General features: G+C 41.6%; 1 protein-coding gene across 1 annotated transcript in view; it reads left to right on the forward strand.

The window, feature by feature from the left end:
- The window catches only part of abcc12 (ATP-binding cassette, sub-family C (CFTR/MRP), member 12), a 110,892-nt gene that overhangs the window by 82,258 nt on the left and 12,791 nt on the right, over nt 1-15,843 (forward strand). The window contains exons 23-27 of the mRNA XM_041191683.1: nt 6,673-6,810; nt 6,933-7,119; nt 10,106-10,195; nt 10,286-10,475; nt 15,306-15,465. Coding sequence (XP_041047617.1) covers nt 6,673-6,810; nt 6,933-7,119; nt 10,106-10,195; nt 10,286-10,475; nt 15,306-15,465 — 765 coding nt within the window. The remainder of the gene's footprint in view (nt 1-6,672; nt 6,811-6,932; nt 7,120-10,105; nt 10,196-10,285; nt 10,476-15,305; nt 15,466-15,843) is intronic.

Consider the following 15,843-nt stretch of genomic DNA (forward strand, 5'->3'; position numbering starts at 1 on the left):
CAAAAGGGCAGGACTATTGATTTACAGCCTTGCATAAATTCAATCCGATTTTTATTCCATAGGATCTGGGGATTTTTACTAGTGTATTGGAGATTGAATTCCATTACCTGTTAAAATTCCCAACATACAGTCTTGACATGTGAAGCTCTGTGCTAAGATCACAAAATCATAAAACGTACCCCGCTGGGATCAACATTTAAAAAACTCCAGATGGTAAATTTAAAATTCAAGATCACTTTGGGAAGATTTAAGTGACAAATTTAGGCTGTATATGATTAATGTGTAACAATACATCAGAGATTAAATTAAAAGCTGCAAATGTTGGGAATGCACAGTTGGTCCATTAATATTTAAAAAGAAAGATCAGCATCTTGAGTCCTTGCTTGGAAAATCTACTCTTTTAAATATTTTGATGAAGATCCTACACTTGAAATGTCAACTCATCTCTTCTCCTTTTAGAAACTGGCAGCCTTGTCTGCTGTATCTTTCCTGGATTTTCTGTTTTGATGTCACAATACATGCTTCACAATTAGTCACCTTCTGCTGAAAGTGTTAGAGCACCTCTATTAAGTTGTTAATTATTTGGAAGTGTTAGAGAAACTGAATTTAATTGCATACATTTTTATCAGGGAAACTTCCTTGTGATTTTTGTTATGTCAGTTCATTACGATGATTATAAAACCAAGCATTAGCCTTGGCGCAGTAGTAACATGCACACATCTGAGTCAAATGGATTCCAAAGACTTGAGCATGTAAACTAGGTTGACATTTTAATGTGGTATTGAGGGGGTGCTGCATTGTCATCAGTGCGCTCTTTCAGGTGAAACATTAAACTAAGACCAATCTGCCCTCCCAGGTGGACATAACAAAATCCATGACACTATTCAATGAAAAACATGGGAGTTTGCTTGGTGTCTTGGTCAGTATTACTAAAAACAAATTAACTGGTCATTATATCATTGCTCTGACCTGGGCTATAGAGACCCATGAGCTTCAATATACAGAATTTAGTTTTGTCTAGATTCGGTATATTGGGATTCAGATAGACAGAGCCATAGTGGAACACTTCAGTGACCCCATTGCTGCTCAGCATATTCTCCCACACAAATTTCTTGATGACCTGAGGGACCATCCAGCAGAAAGGGAATGGAAGCAGTTGTACAAATTATGAATAAAAGGAAAATACTGCAGATGCTGGAAATTTGAAACAAAAACAAAAATTGCTGGAAAAACTCAGCAGGCCTGACAGCATCTGTGGAGAGAAAGAGTTAACGTTTCGAGTCCAGATTACTCTTCTTCAGAACTAAAGAGAAGTAGAAACATGGTGAAATATATATTGTTGAAGGGGTTGGGACAGATGAAGCTGGATAGAAGGCCAATGATAGGTGGAGGCAAAGGAGAGATTGCAAAAGATGTCATAAAAAAAAGGTCGCAAGGGTGTTGATGGTGGTGATAGTGGCTAAAGGAGGTGCTACTAGTGACATTAAGAGTAGAAAACGGGATGAGCCGGTGACAGATGGCCCTAGTGGGGGTGTGGTGGGGGGATCAAGGATCAAAATAGGCTAAAAGGTGGGGATAAAACAGTGAATGGAAATAAATTTTAAAAATACTAATAGAAATAGGTGGGGGGAAAATGTATAACAAATATTTAAAAATAAATATTTGAAAAAATGGGATCAAGAAGGGGTGAGGATGGAGGAGAGAGTTCATGATCTGAAGTTGTTGAATTCAATGTTAAGTCCGGAAGGCTGTAAGGTGCCTAATTGGAAGATGAGGTGCTGTTCCTCCAGTTTGCATTGAGCTTCACTGGAACATTGCAGCAAGCCAAGGATAGACATGCGGGCTTGAGAGCAGGACGGTGTGTTGAAATGGCAAGCGACAGGAAGGTCTGGGTCATGCTTGCAGACAGACCAAAGGTGTTCCGCAAAGCGGTCACCCAGTCTGCGCTTGGTCGCTCCAATGTAGAGAATACCGCATTGGGAGCAGCGAATGCAGTAGACTAAATTGAGGGAAGCGCAAGTGAAGCACTGCTTCACCTGAAAGGAGTGTTTGGGCCCTTGGACGGTGAGGAGGGGGGAAGTAAAGGGGCAGGTGTTGCACCTTCTGTGATCACATGGAAAGGTGCCGTGGGAGGGGGTTGAGGTGCAGGGGGTGATGGAGGAGTGGACCAGGGTGTCCCAGAGGCAATGGTCCTTACGGGATGCCAACGTGGGAGGGGGGGGAGTGAAAGGAAGATGTGTTTGGTGGTGGCATCATGCTGGAAATGGCGGAGGATGGTGGGGTGAAAAACGGGGACAAGGGGGACCCTATCATGGTTCTGGGAGGGAGAGGAAGGTGTGAGGGCAGAGTTGCGGGAGATGGGTTGGGCACGGTTGAGGGCCCTGTCAACTACTGTGGGTGGGAAACCTTGGTTAAGGAAGAAGGAAGACACATCAGTGAGCAAAGAGACGGAGATGGCAGAAGAAGAGTTCAGCATTGTGCCGAGCCCGGAATTCATTGAGGTGAGGGCATAAGGGTACGAAACTGGGTCTTTTGCTGAGTACTGAACATTCAGCATCAGAGAGGGGAAGGTCAGGGGGTATGGCGAATACACAGCTGGGGCTGGGATTGGAAGACGGGATGGGGTCAGAGGGATGGGCAGGGGTGGAGGGTCCAAGATGGGTGTTGGTATCAATGAGTTGTTGGAGCTTGAGTTCCTTAGCACCTGAAAGGAAGAGCCAAAATTTCTTGTCAAGGCGTCAGATAAGCCGAAGAATAAAATGAAACTTGGGGCAAGGAAAACTTAGAGATAGGTGAGTCGGTGCTGCTGGAGGGAGAGGTTGAGTGTGTTCATATAGCGGCACATGGCACTGAGTGTGGATCTCAGGATGCGGCGAGAACAGCAGTCCGAGGAGCATTGTATGTCCCGGAGATACCTGTAATCCTGGGTAGATTCAAAACATGAGGGAATCCACATGGATTAAGTCAGAGACGGAGACAGTCACTGAGGAGGGAAATAAGGCTGAGAAAGCAAGTTTTAGTAAACGTCTTGTCAAACACCGGAAAGGAAATGGAAAGCAATGAGAGTGAACAGGGCAAAAGAGACAAGCAGAAATCCGGTTGGAGAGAAGAGCAGTATTTCTTCCAGGTAGGCATTCCTAGAAGAGAAGTGACAGTGAATTAAACACTAAAATAATAGCAAAGTACTGCGGATGCTGGAAATCTGATACAAAAACAAAAATTGCTGGAAAAACTCAGCAAGTCTGGCAGGTATCATTATCATCAACACCCCTTCAACCTTTTGTTTATGACATCTTTTGCAATCTCTCCTTTGCTCCACCTATCACTGGCCTTCTATCCAGCTTCATCTGTCCCACTCCCTTGCACAAATGATGGAGCTGTCTCCCAGGGCAATGCTGCATTCATCTCACCCAATTACACAACTCAGGTCATTCAGGATGTGCTATACAACATGAAGTGGGGGAGGGGTGGGTTGTGTGGGGGTGGGCGGGGGTGGGCGCGAATCCGATTGCTGAGCTGTGTGGGCTGCGGGGGGTGGGGGGGGTGGGATTTCCTGAGTTGCCTGCACTCTTTCGCACATGCAAGCGAAGGAGCGCAGAAATTTCCCTGAGGCACCTCTATGCCTCAGGGAGATTATCTTAAGTTATGAAACATTGAAGAAAGGTAAAAAAAAATTAAGCACATGTCCCCTCATGTGAAACTGTCACATGAGCTGGGGCAAGTCCATTAATTTTTTTCAAAATTTTTATTTAATTAATAAACCCTTCATGAAACCTCATCCCGCCCGTGGGTGAGGTTTCATGAAAAATGTGAAGGCCGCCTGGGCTCTTTGCCTGCCCGGCAGCCTTAAGGTTGGATGGGCAGCATTCTTAACAACTTTAATTACTTTTCTAATTGCCTTAATAGGCCTTTGACAGTTCAGCGGCCACGCAGCACGCAGTGACGTTGGGACGCATGCCTGATGTCATTACGCGTCAATTTACATGTCGACGAGCTGGCCCCGCCCCCGATTGCCAAGCCGAAAATTCTTGCCCAGAAGTTTATACAATGAAAAGATAATAAATTGATTACTGTAGGAAATCACCTTCTGTACATGTAACTAGTACTGGTTACCAAAATGGTGGGATTACCCCTCTCCAGAACACATTTAAAATAAACCCTCAATAACATGAGCACATTCCCAACTTAAAAACCAGAAAGTGACACTACCAGGTATTTAGGTAAGCTTTGACACCTCAAAAATAACCATTCACAAAATGATTCAATGATACTCTGCACATAAAAGGTGTAATTCTCAGCAAAAGGTGTAATTAGGCAAGAAACAAGCCATAAGGCCCACTTCAATGATTCATCAAACATCAACTCACCTAATCATTGCCAGCATCCCCAGGACAGGATTTCAAGGAAGTAACTGCCTTATTTTTGAGGTATGCTTTCTAATTAAATCTAACATTAGGACAACTTCATTTAATAGAAAGTGTTTCAACCAGAGAAACCTCCTGACAAATATGCTCAAATTACAATCAAATTAAGAGACAGATATTAAAATAAAAATACAAGTTACAACAGAATCAACAGTATTAGAATTTTATTAGTGGGCTAATAAAGCTGTATTTCTATTTGGTCTCTCAGTTTCCCACTTATATATTTCCAACAATCCCCGGTCCTGTTAATGCCTTAATCTTTAACACTGGGACTTGGAGAGGTGAAGACATAGAAATTCCCTTGTAGGATATTTTTAGTTCTCTGATTAATATATTTACATCAAATTCCTGTGGGTGCTATTTAAGTCATTAGTGTATTTAAAATAAATCAATGCACTAAAAACCGGACTGACTTCCACAACACGAGGCAATCTTGTAAGTGTTGCTAATTTTCTACGTGCAATTGGTAAGGTAGGACTTTCCATTTTTGGACAGTGTTTTTAATGATCACCAAAAAAAATGTTACTGGATATTATAATGAGATTCATAGAATGATGATTTACAACAAACAGTCAAGTGTTGAGTTCGTTAATTATCTACCAAATTGTAGATCTTAGTGAGAAGTGTTTTCACTTTCTTCTAAAGCATACAAGAAAACTTAAAATATGATTTTTTGACATAATTTTGAAGTAAACTTAGAAATTGACAGGACAGAATGAGGCCATTTAGTCCATTTTACCTATGCTGGCTTTTTGAATGAGCAATTGTGCTTAGTCCGACATTCCCATTTTTTGTCCATAATCTTGCATGTTCCTCATCCTCACTGTCAAAGTCCCTTTTAAAATTATTTATAGAATTAGCTGCCATCACATTTTCAGGTAGAGAATTTCATATCTTAACAACTCTGAGTGAACACATTTCTCATCTTCCCTCTATCTTTAACCAATCAATTTTAATCTATGATCTCTAGTTATTGACCTACACACCAGATGAAATATTTTTTCTCTATCTACTCTATCAAAAACTCTCATCACTTTGAAAACCTTTATTATGCTACCCTCTAGTCTTCTCTGTTCCAAGGAGAACAGTCCCAACTTTTCCAACTTTACCAGGTAACCATGGTAACATCCTAGTAAATCTCCTTTGCAACCTTTTTAAGGCCTTAATATCTTTCCTGAAGTGTGGCGCCTGGAATTCGCCACAAACTGACTGCTAACCAGCAATTTATAAGTTTCTAGCATGATCCCTTTGCTTTTATATTCAATTCCTTTACTTATACATCCAAGTAACCCCAATGTTTTTATACCACTTAATCAACTTGTCCTGCAACATTTAAGGTTTGTATATATGGGCACAAAGGTCTCTCTGATTATCTAACTTTTCAGAATTTTGTTACTTATAGTATACTCTTTCCACATTAATACTCCCAAAATTCATCACTTCCTACTTTTTCACATTATACTTCGTCTGTTATTCTTCTGCCTGTTTCACCATCCTGCCTTTGTCATCCTGAACTACCCTCACCACTACTACTTTGGCCAAGTTTCGTATCAACTACAAACTTTAGCTGAGAGAACCCAGTAAACTACATGAGATCCATGCTGTGCTAGGCTGCAGCTCTGCCCATAGTTCTTGCTGATGAGGTGCTAAGCCAAGACTTGGCATTTACTTTTGGAAATTTGATGTGAGCAAGTTCAAATGGGCAACTCCAGGTCAGTTTGGGATCATGTCAGTTTTTGAGTTCTATACTTTAAGTGCCTTTTCAAATAACAACACATGATTGGACAGCCAAAATGTGTGTCATTACCTGCATGCATATCTTATCAAAAGTCTCTGCATAGGAGGAAGGTTTTCCAATCTTTTTTCATGGTTATTGGCTGATTCACCACACATGGCTTGAGGGGAGCAAGAATGTGTTTAATCCCTGGCGACTTGTGGATGAGTATGGTTCCAATGTGTGATTTGAAGTAAAATGCACCAGTTCACTGGAGACTCAACAGCCATCAGGATGAGATCTTCAGATTTCTAAGCACCCATTGCTGTGATCTTTCAAGCCAGGCTCTGAAAGTACACAAATTTCCACTCCTAGAATTATTTCGGTCAATGTCTAGCAGCTGGTTCCATTGACAGAACAGATCTGTCTGTCCTCTTGGTGTTTATTGTGGGGCAAAATGTACCGAGGGAAAGTCATTTAAAGTCAGGGAGAAAATCTATACCATAGAAATCCTAAATGTTGTTTTCTATGCAGACTTTTTCAAAAAGGCATCAGAGAACTGAAGAGAATAGAAAATGTTAGCAGATCACCCTGGTTCTCCCACATTACCTCAAGTATTCAAGGCATGAGCACAATTCATGCCTATAATAAAACAGATGATTTTATTGAGCGGTAAGTGAAGCTTTTCATATCTCTTGAGTTCATGCTTACCACAATGGAGATGATCAATTTTTTACATCTACATTTATCAATTTTAAATTGTTGTCAAAATGGTGTTCTATATTCTTTTATAGATTTAAAGACTTAAGTGATACAAATTCTAGCCATTTTTTTTTGTTTAACTGTTCCATGCGATGGCTCGCTGTGAGAATCGATACGCTCACAGCTCTCTTGACTCTTGCTGTGGCTCTCTTTGTCATTCTGAGTCCTGACTCAGTTCCTGCATCAAATAAGGGTCTTGCTTTGTCGTATGCGATTCAGGTGAGGAAACTAATTGCACTTTTCTCTTTTTGTTTACCCTAATTGATCTCTTGAAGTAGTGCGCACTTGTATAAAAGCTAAATACTGCAGATGCTAGAAATCTGAAATGAAAACAGAAAATACTGGAAAATGCTTCTTCAGCTGTGAAGAAGTCATATGGACCTGAAACATTAACTCTGTTTCTGCCTCCACAGTTGCTGCCAGACCTGCTGAGTTTTTCCAGCATTTTCTGTTTTCACTTTAGAGTACACTTGTTCCTGAGATAACACAGATTCAATAGAATTCTGAACAAAATCAACTTCAATGCATTTGAGATTTTTCTATTCAGTGAAAAAGATATTTCAGTCAACAAGAAATGATTGAAAATAAAGATACTACTTCAACTACATGATATGATTTTAAAAAAAACCTGCTGTACTACAAACAGTCCATGTTCAAAATTGTTCTGAGAGAAGTAATGTCGAGAAATCATACCCCATTCGTAAAAAGGGAAGGAGGACTAGACCAGTAAACTTTTTAAATGTACAACTGAAATGTTGCAGCCAATGAGAAAGAATGCCTGAAATAAAAAGAGCAGGAAGACTTAGTGATGAGATTCTTTTCAGATATGATAATCCTGTGACTCTGGGGGTCTTCAATGGAGTTAAGTTGTTTCACTTGATTGATCAACAGAATTAGATATATTTTTCACAAGCCATATTTTAACTTATTGAATTGATATTATTATAACATAACATTGGACTGCATTTTGCAGTCAGTGGTGAAAAAACGGCACTAGCCACTAACCTTGAAAAAAGCTGCCCACAAAGGTTCAACGTAGTCCAGAGAGTGGATTTGGCTGCTCCATTTCCCTACATTTTAGTGATATGTAAAGGAGTAGTGTGGTGTATGAATTTCAGTGCCAGTGTGTTGTAGGCCATGTATTCCAAACACTGCCGGATCATATAAAACAACATGTCCCTTCCGCTGTTCGCAACTGGCAAGATACAGACCATATCCAACAAGCCTGTGCTTGCAAAACTCAAAACACAGTGTCCAACATTAGATGTGATTCCGTGATTGTACAACGTTTGCTAAATAATCCTCAGTGTGCTAAGAATTATGCTGACAACCAATTTAAGATTGTCAGTTAGGCTCATAGCATTGTGCATTTATGTGTACTGGAAGCTACATATATTAATACACAGGGCCCTGTTCTTTATGGACAGAAAGAACATGTACACACATTGCACCTGTTAAGTGACAGCCATTCGCTGATTAATTCCCCAGGACAATGTATTGACCAATCAGAGTCAAGCTGCCTGGTTTAAATTTCAAACAACACTTGCCAGTGAACTGTCAGTTACCATCAAATGGTGCATTCTCCATGGCAATGCCTCTACCAATCAGAGGCCACCTGCCAACCAATCAGCACTCTCTTCCCATACTATATGGATATGTTGTTTCCCCTGACATTGGTATTTTCTTGAGAATTGTCCTGGTGAATGCAAGACAAAAAGCTGTGACAAAAAAAGGCTCTTTTTTCAGCAATACTCAAATTCTGTACTACCAAAGGGAAAAGTCATGACATAAGAACATAAAAACATAGAAGCAGGAGTAGACCATACAGTCCCTCAAGCCTGCTTCACCATTTAATAAGATCATGGCTGATCAATTCCCCTGTCCTGCCCAATCCCTGGTCCTTTGACAAAGGGAGTTCCTGCTACTGGACCTGGCCCTGGCCATCATTCTGCTTACAAGGAAAGTTTCTATCCTTTCCAAGGCAAACAGGAAGCTCCTAGAAACAGTGGAATTCCAACACACCTGAGAGAGTCCCCAAGGAATATCAAAGTATTTAATTCATTCAAAAGCAAAAATAAAAGACTGCAGATGCTGAAAATCTGAAATAAAAACAGAAAATGCTGGAAATAATCAGCAGGACAGGCAACATCTTTGGAGAGAAACATAGTTGATGGGTTTGATTTTCAAAGCGGCGCCTAGAACGCTGCATCCGGAAAATTTCCAGGTCCCAATTTCTTAACATTATCTTGAAATGTAAATGCACTAATTGGGCCTAAGGTGAGCTCGGTGCTCAATTAGTGGCAGCGAGTGTCACCAGGAGGCAGAAAATGCCTGCAGAGTGAGAACAGCAAAGGCAGACAGCTGCTATGTTGGGGTCTGCTGCTGCCTCACAGAAGAGGCAGGCATCAGCTCGGAGGACCAGCAGCTTACCAGGCACAAAAGTGGCCAAGTGGAAGGTAAAGGGCATGATCTGGTGCAAGATCCCCAAGCTCTTGAAATTTTTCACCTTAAAATAAACTTTAACTTCTGCTCATTTTGATCCTTACAGCTGTGTTTTAATGCAAACTAGACTATTTGGCTTTGGCATTTTCTACTTTGTAAAATCCCCCTCTCACCTTCTCCAGCCTGTTAACAAGCTCCTCAATGGGTATTAATTGGAGGTAAATGGGGCTCCTCCCTCCCACTGTCACTTTAAGAAATGCGCCGCATTCTGGAGGTGTTGATATGCTGTGCCGCCGTCCAGGAATTTTCAACTCACATCCTCATCCCTTCTTGGCCCTATCAGTGATTGAAAATCCTGGCCAACATTTCAGGTCATTGGGAAAGCGTAATAGGTTTTGAACGAGTGAAAGGAGGGGGAGGAGTCAAAAGAGAACAAAAGGCGAGGCCTGTGATAGGATAGAAGAGACGATTGATTAGATGATAAAAAGATTGTTGGTGCAAGACCAATAGGAGTGGCAGTGGAACAAGTAAAGAACCAAAAGAGACAATGGGAATAAAGCTGAAATTTGTCAAGAAGATGGAAAAAAAATTAGGGCAGAGACTATGGTCTGAAATTGCTGAGCACAATGTTGAGTCCCGAAGACTGTATGCTTAATCAAAAGATGGGATGTTGTTCCTCGACTGTTCCTCGTTAGCTATTGCTCATTATTATTATACATTTACATATATACAGTACTGAATTCAAAATGTTCATTGCTTATAGCTGACAGGACTATTCCAAATGTGCATAAGAATGGGAATTGAAACAGAAGCCAGATTCACTTCTGTAGAACGAATAATGGAATATATAATGGTGAGCACATAAAGACACACATACATTCTGAATCCCAATTCACTGAAGTACTTTTGTTCACTGTTATTTACAATTATATATTTCTATCAGACGTGTGTTCCAGAAGCCCCATTTCACAATAAAAATGCAACTGTTTCCAAGGAATGGCCTAATCATGGTGCAATCACATTTAAGAATTATCAGATGAAATACAGAGAAAACACTCCAATAGTCCTAAAAGGATTGCATGTCAATATAGAAGCTCAGGAGAAAATTGGAATTGTTGGAAGAACTGGATCAGGTAAGAGTTGCAATATACTATTCTTGATTATGCAATAGAATACATTAAAAATATATATAGCAAAATAGCTGCCTTGTTTAGTCAGAGTTTATAACAAGAGAAGCAGTTATATGGGAAACACCAGTGTCTAATTATATTATGGTCGCTGTTCATCAAATCCTGAGTTGCTTAGATGACCCATTTTAATTTCTGGAATGAGACCGAGCACTGCTTCGTTCTTTGTTTGTCTAAAAACATACTGATCTAGAATACAGTTTTGGACATGTTGTAGAAACTCCATCCCTTATTTGCCACTGGCATTACTCTAATTAGCCAAAAATTAGATTTGGGTTAAAGTTTCCTATCATTACCCCGATACGTCTGCTGTTTTTTCTCTCATTTATCTTCATATCTGTATCCCTTTTTCCTTTACACTGTTCTGGACTCTGTAATATATTCCAAATAGAGTAACATTTTTGTCCCTATTCTTTAGCCATATTCAAAGAGATTTAGGTTTTACAGCATCCCTTCCATTATTCCTATGTTTTACTGCTGTAATGGAATGTAACACTTCTACCCATCCCTTTTTCCCCAGTCAATCCTGCCTGAATATTCCATAAGCAGAAATACCCAGCTCCTAGTGTTGCCTTTAGCCATGTCTCTGGGTTGTCAAAACTCACATTCTTACAAATCCAAAGCAATCTTTTAGAAATAAAAGGGAACCAATCACTAATCTGAATCCTGAAACTCGCAAACAAGTACCTCTGATTGATTTCAAGAGTTTATAAATAATTAAAATGATGACTTTGTCTATTTGATGGGGTGGCCTAAAACAATAAGACAGGCAAGAAGCTAAACACCGTAAGTATGTTCCAGACTCTATTCTACATACAAACAATACTATCAGCGTTCTGTTAATCTTAGTGAAAAGCTATTCATCCTTTTCAGTACAATTAATACCTTTATTAGAGTGGACAATGAAGGTTTTCTGGGTGGTTATAAATAAAAGCCCATGACAAATATTCACACATATGAGTGATTCTGTTTCCCAGAAAATACAGTATATACCCCCACACATTATACTGATTCCAACAATGACTTGCTATTTGTTGCTCTTGTTTCTGCAATTTTGATCTAAACTTTCCCTTGCTCTACACTTATTAAATTAGTTAGTTTGCTTTTATAGGAATATAGGGGGGTGGTGGCACAGAGGAGAAGAGATCAGGGGGTAAGAAGTTACCAGTGCAAAACTGCAATCTCAAACAATTCAAGGCAGCAAGGCATTTGTGGTTGATTGCGATAGCACAACAAAGTATTTCTTTCCTTAGCATCAATCTGCATATCTACAGATTTTGTACATCCAGGATATCTGTGTTTAGGATTTCAAGGGATAATTTCATGGCACTGTGCTTCCAGTTTGGAGTATAGATTGGCCTAATTCTATCACCCACATTCCCTGTGAGCTCCCCAACAGAAGTGTGAGTTTGAAGAAGATTTCTAGAATAAGGGTTCAGATGAAGTAATCACTGTTGAGTTTCAAAAGGGTACAGTTTACAATACGCTAAATAATCTGCCTTCTTGGGTGGATGTAAAGGATTCCATGATATTATTTCAGAGAGGCATGGGAAAGTTCTCCCAGTGCCCTGGTCAATATTTATCCTTCAAAGAACATCTCTAAAGGGAAACAGATCAACAGATCATCTGGCCATTATCACATTGCTTTTTGTGAAACCTTGTTGTGAGCATACTGGTTGCTGCATTTCCAACATTATAACAGTGATAAAAATAAAAAACTGCAGATGCTGGAAATCCAAAACAAAAACAGAATTACCTGGAAAAACTCAGCAGGTCTGGCAGCATTGGCGGAGAAGAAATGAGTTGACGTTTCGAGTCCTCATGATCCTTCAGCAGAACTGGTTGAATCCAAGGAGAGGGGTGAAATATAAGCTGGTTTAAGGTGGGGGGTTGGGTGGGGGGAGAGAAGCGGAGGGGGGTGGTGTGGTTGTAGGGACAAGCAAGCAGTGATAGGAGCAGATAATCAAAAGATGTCACAGAAAAAAGAACAAAAGAACACAGAGGTGTTGAAGTTGGTGATATTATCTAAACGAATGTGCTAATTAAGAATGGATGGTAGGGCACTCAAGGTATAGCTCCAGTGGGGGTGGGGGGACATAAAAGATTTAAAAATAATGGAAATAGGTGGGAAAAGAAAAATCTATATAAATTATTGGAAAAAACAAAAGGAAGGGGGAAGAAACAGAAAGGGGGTGGGGATGGAGGAGGGAGGTCAAGATCTAAAGTTGTTGAATTCAGTATTCAGTCCGGAAGGCTGTAAAGTGCCTAGTCGGAAGATGAGGTGTTGTTCCTCCAGTTTGCGTTGGGCTTCACTGGAACAATGCAGCAAGCCAAGGACAGACATGTGGGCAAGAGAGCAGGGTGGAGTGTTAAAATGGCAAGCGACAGGGAGGTTTGGGTCATTCTTGCGGACAGACCGCAGGTGTTCTGCATAGCGGTCGCCCAGTTTACGTTTGGTCTCTCCAATGTCGAGGAGACCGCATTGGGAGCAACGAATGCAGTAGACTAAGTTGGGGAAATGCAAGTGAAATGCTGCTTCACCTGAAAGGATTGTTTGGGCCCTTGGACTGTGAGGAGAGAGGAAGTGAAGGGGCAGGTGTTGCATCTTTTGCATGGGCATGGGGAGGTGCCATAGTTGGGGGTTGAGGAGTAGGGGGTGATGGAGGAGTGGACCAGGGTGTCCTGGAGGGAACGATCCCTACGGAATGCCGCCGGGGGTGGTGGGAGGGGCGGGGGGGGGGGGGGGGCGGTGTGAAGGGAAGATGTGTTTGGTGGTGGCATCACGCTGGAGTTGGCGGAAATGGCGGAGGATGATCCTTTGAATGCGGAGGCTGGTAGGGTGATAAATGAGGACAAGGGGGACCCTATCATGTTTCTGGGAGGGAGGAGAAGGCGTGAGTGCGGATGCGCGGGAGATGGGCCGGACACGGTTGAGGGCCCTGTCAACCACCGTGGGTGGAAAACCTCGGTTAAGGAAGAAGGAGGACATGTCAGAGGAACTGTTTTTGAAGGTAGCATCATCAGAACAGATGCAACAGAGGCGAAGGAACTGAGAGAATGGGATGGAGTCCCAACAGGAAGCGGGGTGTGAGGAGCTGTAGTCGAGGTAGCTGTGGGAGTCGATAGGCTTGTAATGGATATTGGTGGACAGTCAATCACCAGAGATTGAAACAGAGAGGTCAAGGAAAGGAAGGGAAGTGTCAGAGATGGACCATGTGAAAATGATGGAGGGGTGGAGATTGGAAGCAAAATTAATAAATTTTTCCAAGTCCCGACGAGAGCATGAAGCAGCACCAAAGTAATCATCGATGTACTGGAGAAAGAGTTGTGGAAGGGGGCTGGAGTAGGACTGGAACAAGGAATGTTCCACATACCCCATAAAGAGACAGGCATAGCTGGGGCCCATGCGGGTACCCATAGCCACACCTTTTATTTGGAGGAAGTGAGAGGAGTTGAAGGAGAAATTGTTCAGTGTGAGAACAAGTTCAGCCAGACGGAGGAGAGTAGTGGTGGATGGGGATTGTTCGGGCCTCTGTTCAAGGAAGAAGCTAAGGACCCTCAGACCATCCTGGTGGGGGATGGAGGTGTAGAGGGATTGGACATCCATAGTGAAGCGGAAGTGGTTGGGGCCAGGGAACTGGAAATTTTTTATGTGACGTAAGGTGTTAGAGGAATCATGGATGTAGGTGGGAAGGGACTGGACAAGGGGAGAGAGAAGGGAGTCAAGATAACGAGAAATGAGTTCCGTGGGGCAGGAGCAAGCTGACATGATCGGTCTACCAGGACAGTTTTGTTTGTGGATTTTGGGTAGGAGGTAGAAGTGGGCCGTCTGAAGTTGGGCGACTATCAGGTTGGAAGCTGTGGGAGGAAGATCTCCAGAGGAAATGAGGTCAGTGACAGTCCTGGAAACAATGGCTTGATGTTCAGTGGTGGGGTCATGGTCCAGGAAGAGGTAGGAGGAAGTGTCTGCGAGTTGATGCTCAGCCTCCGCGAGGTAGAGGTCAGTGACTACACTTCAAGAATACTTAATTGGCTGTAAAGCCTTTGGGATGTTGTGGGCTTGTGAAAGACGTTATATAAATGTGAGTTCTTCCTTTCTTCATATTATAATATTCCTGAAATCTTGGCTTACAACAATAAAAACTTGTATTTATATGTCACCTTTAAAGTGGTAAAACATCCTGAGCCATTTCACAGGAATATTATTGAACAAAGTTTGACACAGAGCCATTTAAGAGATATTAGGGCCATTGACAAAAAGAAAGAGGTTTGAAGGAAGGAGGAAAGGGAGGAAGGGAGACTTGAGAGGTTTAGGGAAGGAATTCCAGAGCTTAGGGCTTAGGCAGCTGAGGGCACAGATATCTGAGAGGATTGTCGACTGAAGAAGGTTACAGAGATAGAGAGGGATGAAGCCACATAAGATTTTGAAAGTAAGGGATTTAACATCGAGACTTTGCTTGACTAGGAGTCAATGTAGGTCAGTAAGCACAGTGTTGTGGGTGACTGGTGGGAGCTTGATATGAGTTAGAACACAGGCAGCTAATATTTGGATAATCTCAAATTTACAGAGGGTAGAACATGGGAGGCTGGATAGGTGCTGGCGTAGAAAAGTACAAAGATAACAGTGGCATGGATGAGGGCACCTGTGGAAACTGATGCTGTGTTTTCAGATGATGTCTAAGGGGCAGCATGTAGATGAAAAAAAGGAGCCTACATTCATATCACTTTGGTAATATGCAAACAAACTTTTAAGATAGTGACAGTTTTCTGTTGCAGGCAAGTCATCACTGAGTGTTGCGTTGTTCAGACTAGTTGAACCATTCACAGGGACCATCCTGATTGACAATGTCGATACTTGCACTATTGCTTTGGAAGATCTGCGAAGTAAACTTTCAATCATTCCACAGGACCCAGTTCTGTTTGTTGGTACAGTGAGGTAAAAACTTTTCATATATTCCACAATTATTAGCAGATGTTGAAGGCATGATACAATATTGTTTTATTTTCAATTTTCTCCATGATTCCTCTTTTGGAATCTTTCCTACATACTGCATTTTCCCTGGATGTGAAGAGGTTTCAATCCATACCACCTAGAACCAGCCACTCCGAAGTGCTTAAGTCATTGGAGTGCAGGATTTTTGTTCTCATCCCATTCTATCGGAAAATTTCTGACCTACATTTGGCACCTTCACATGTAGTACAAACCAACATTCCTGCTATTGTGCTGCACACAGTACAACTTAAGAATGAGAAAGTAGAAGTAACAGGGAAAGTCAAAAATTACCATGAGCCAAGAAAACAGTGGTCATGTAGC

This window comes from Carcharodon carcharias, chromosome 7, assembly GCF_017639515.1.
Source record: "Carcharodon carcharias isolate sCarCar2 chromosome 7, sCarCar2.pri, whole genome shotgun sequence".
Lineage (NCBI taxonomy): Eukaryota > Metazoa > Chordata > Chondrichthyes > Lamniformes > Lamnidae > Carcharodon > Carcharodon carcharias.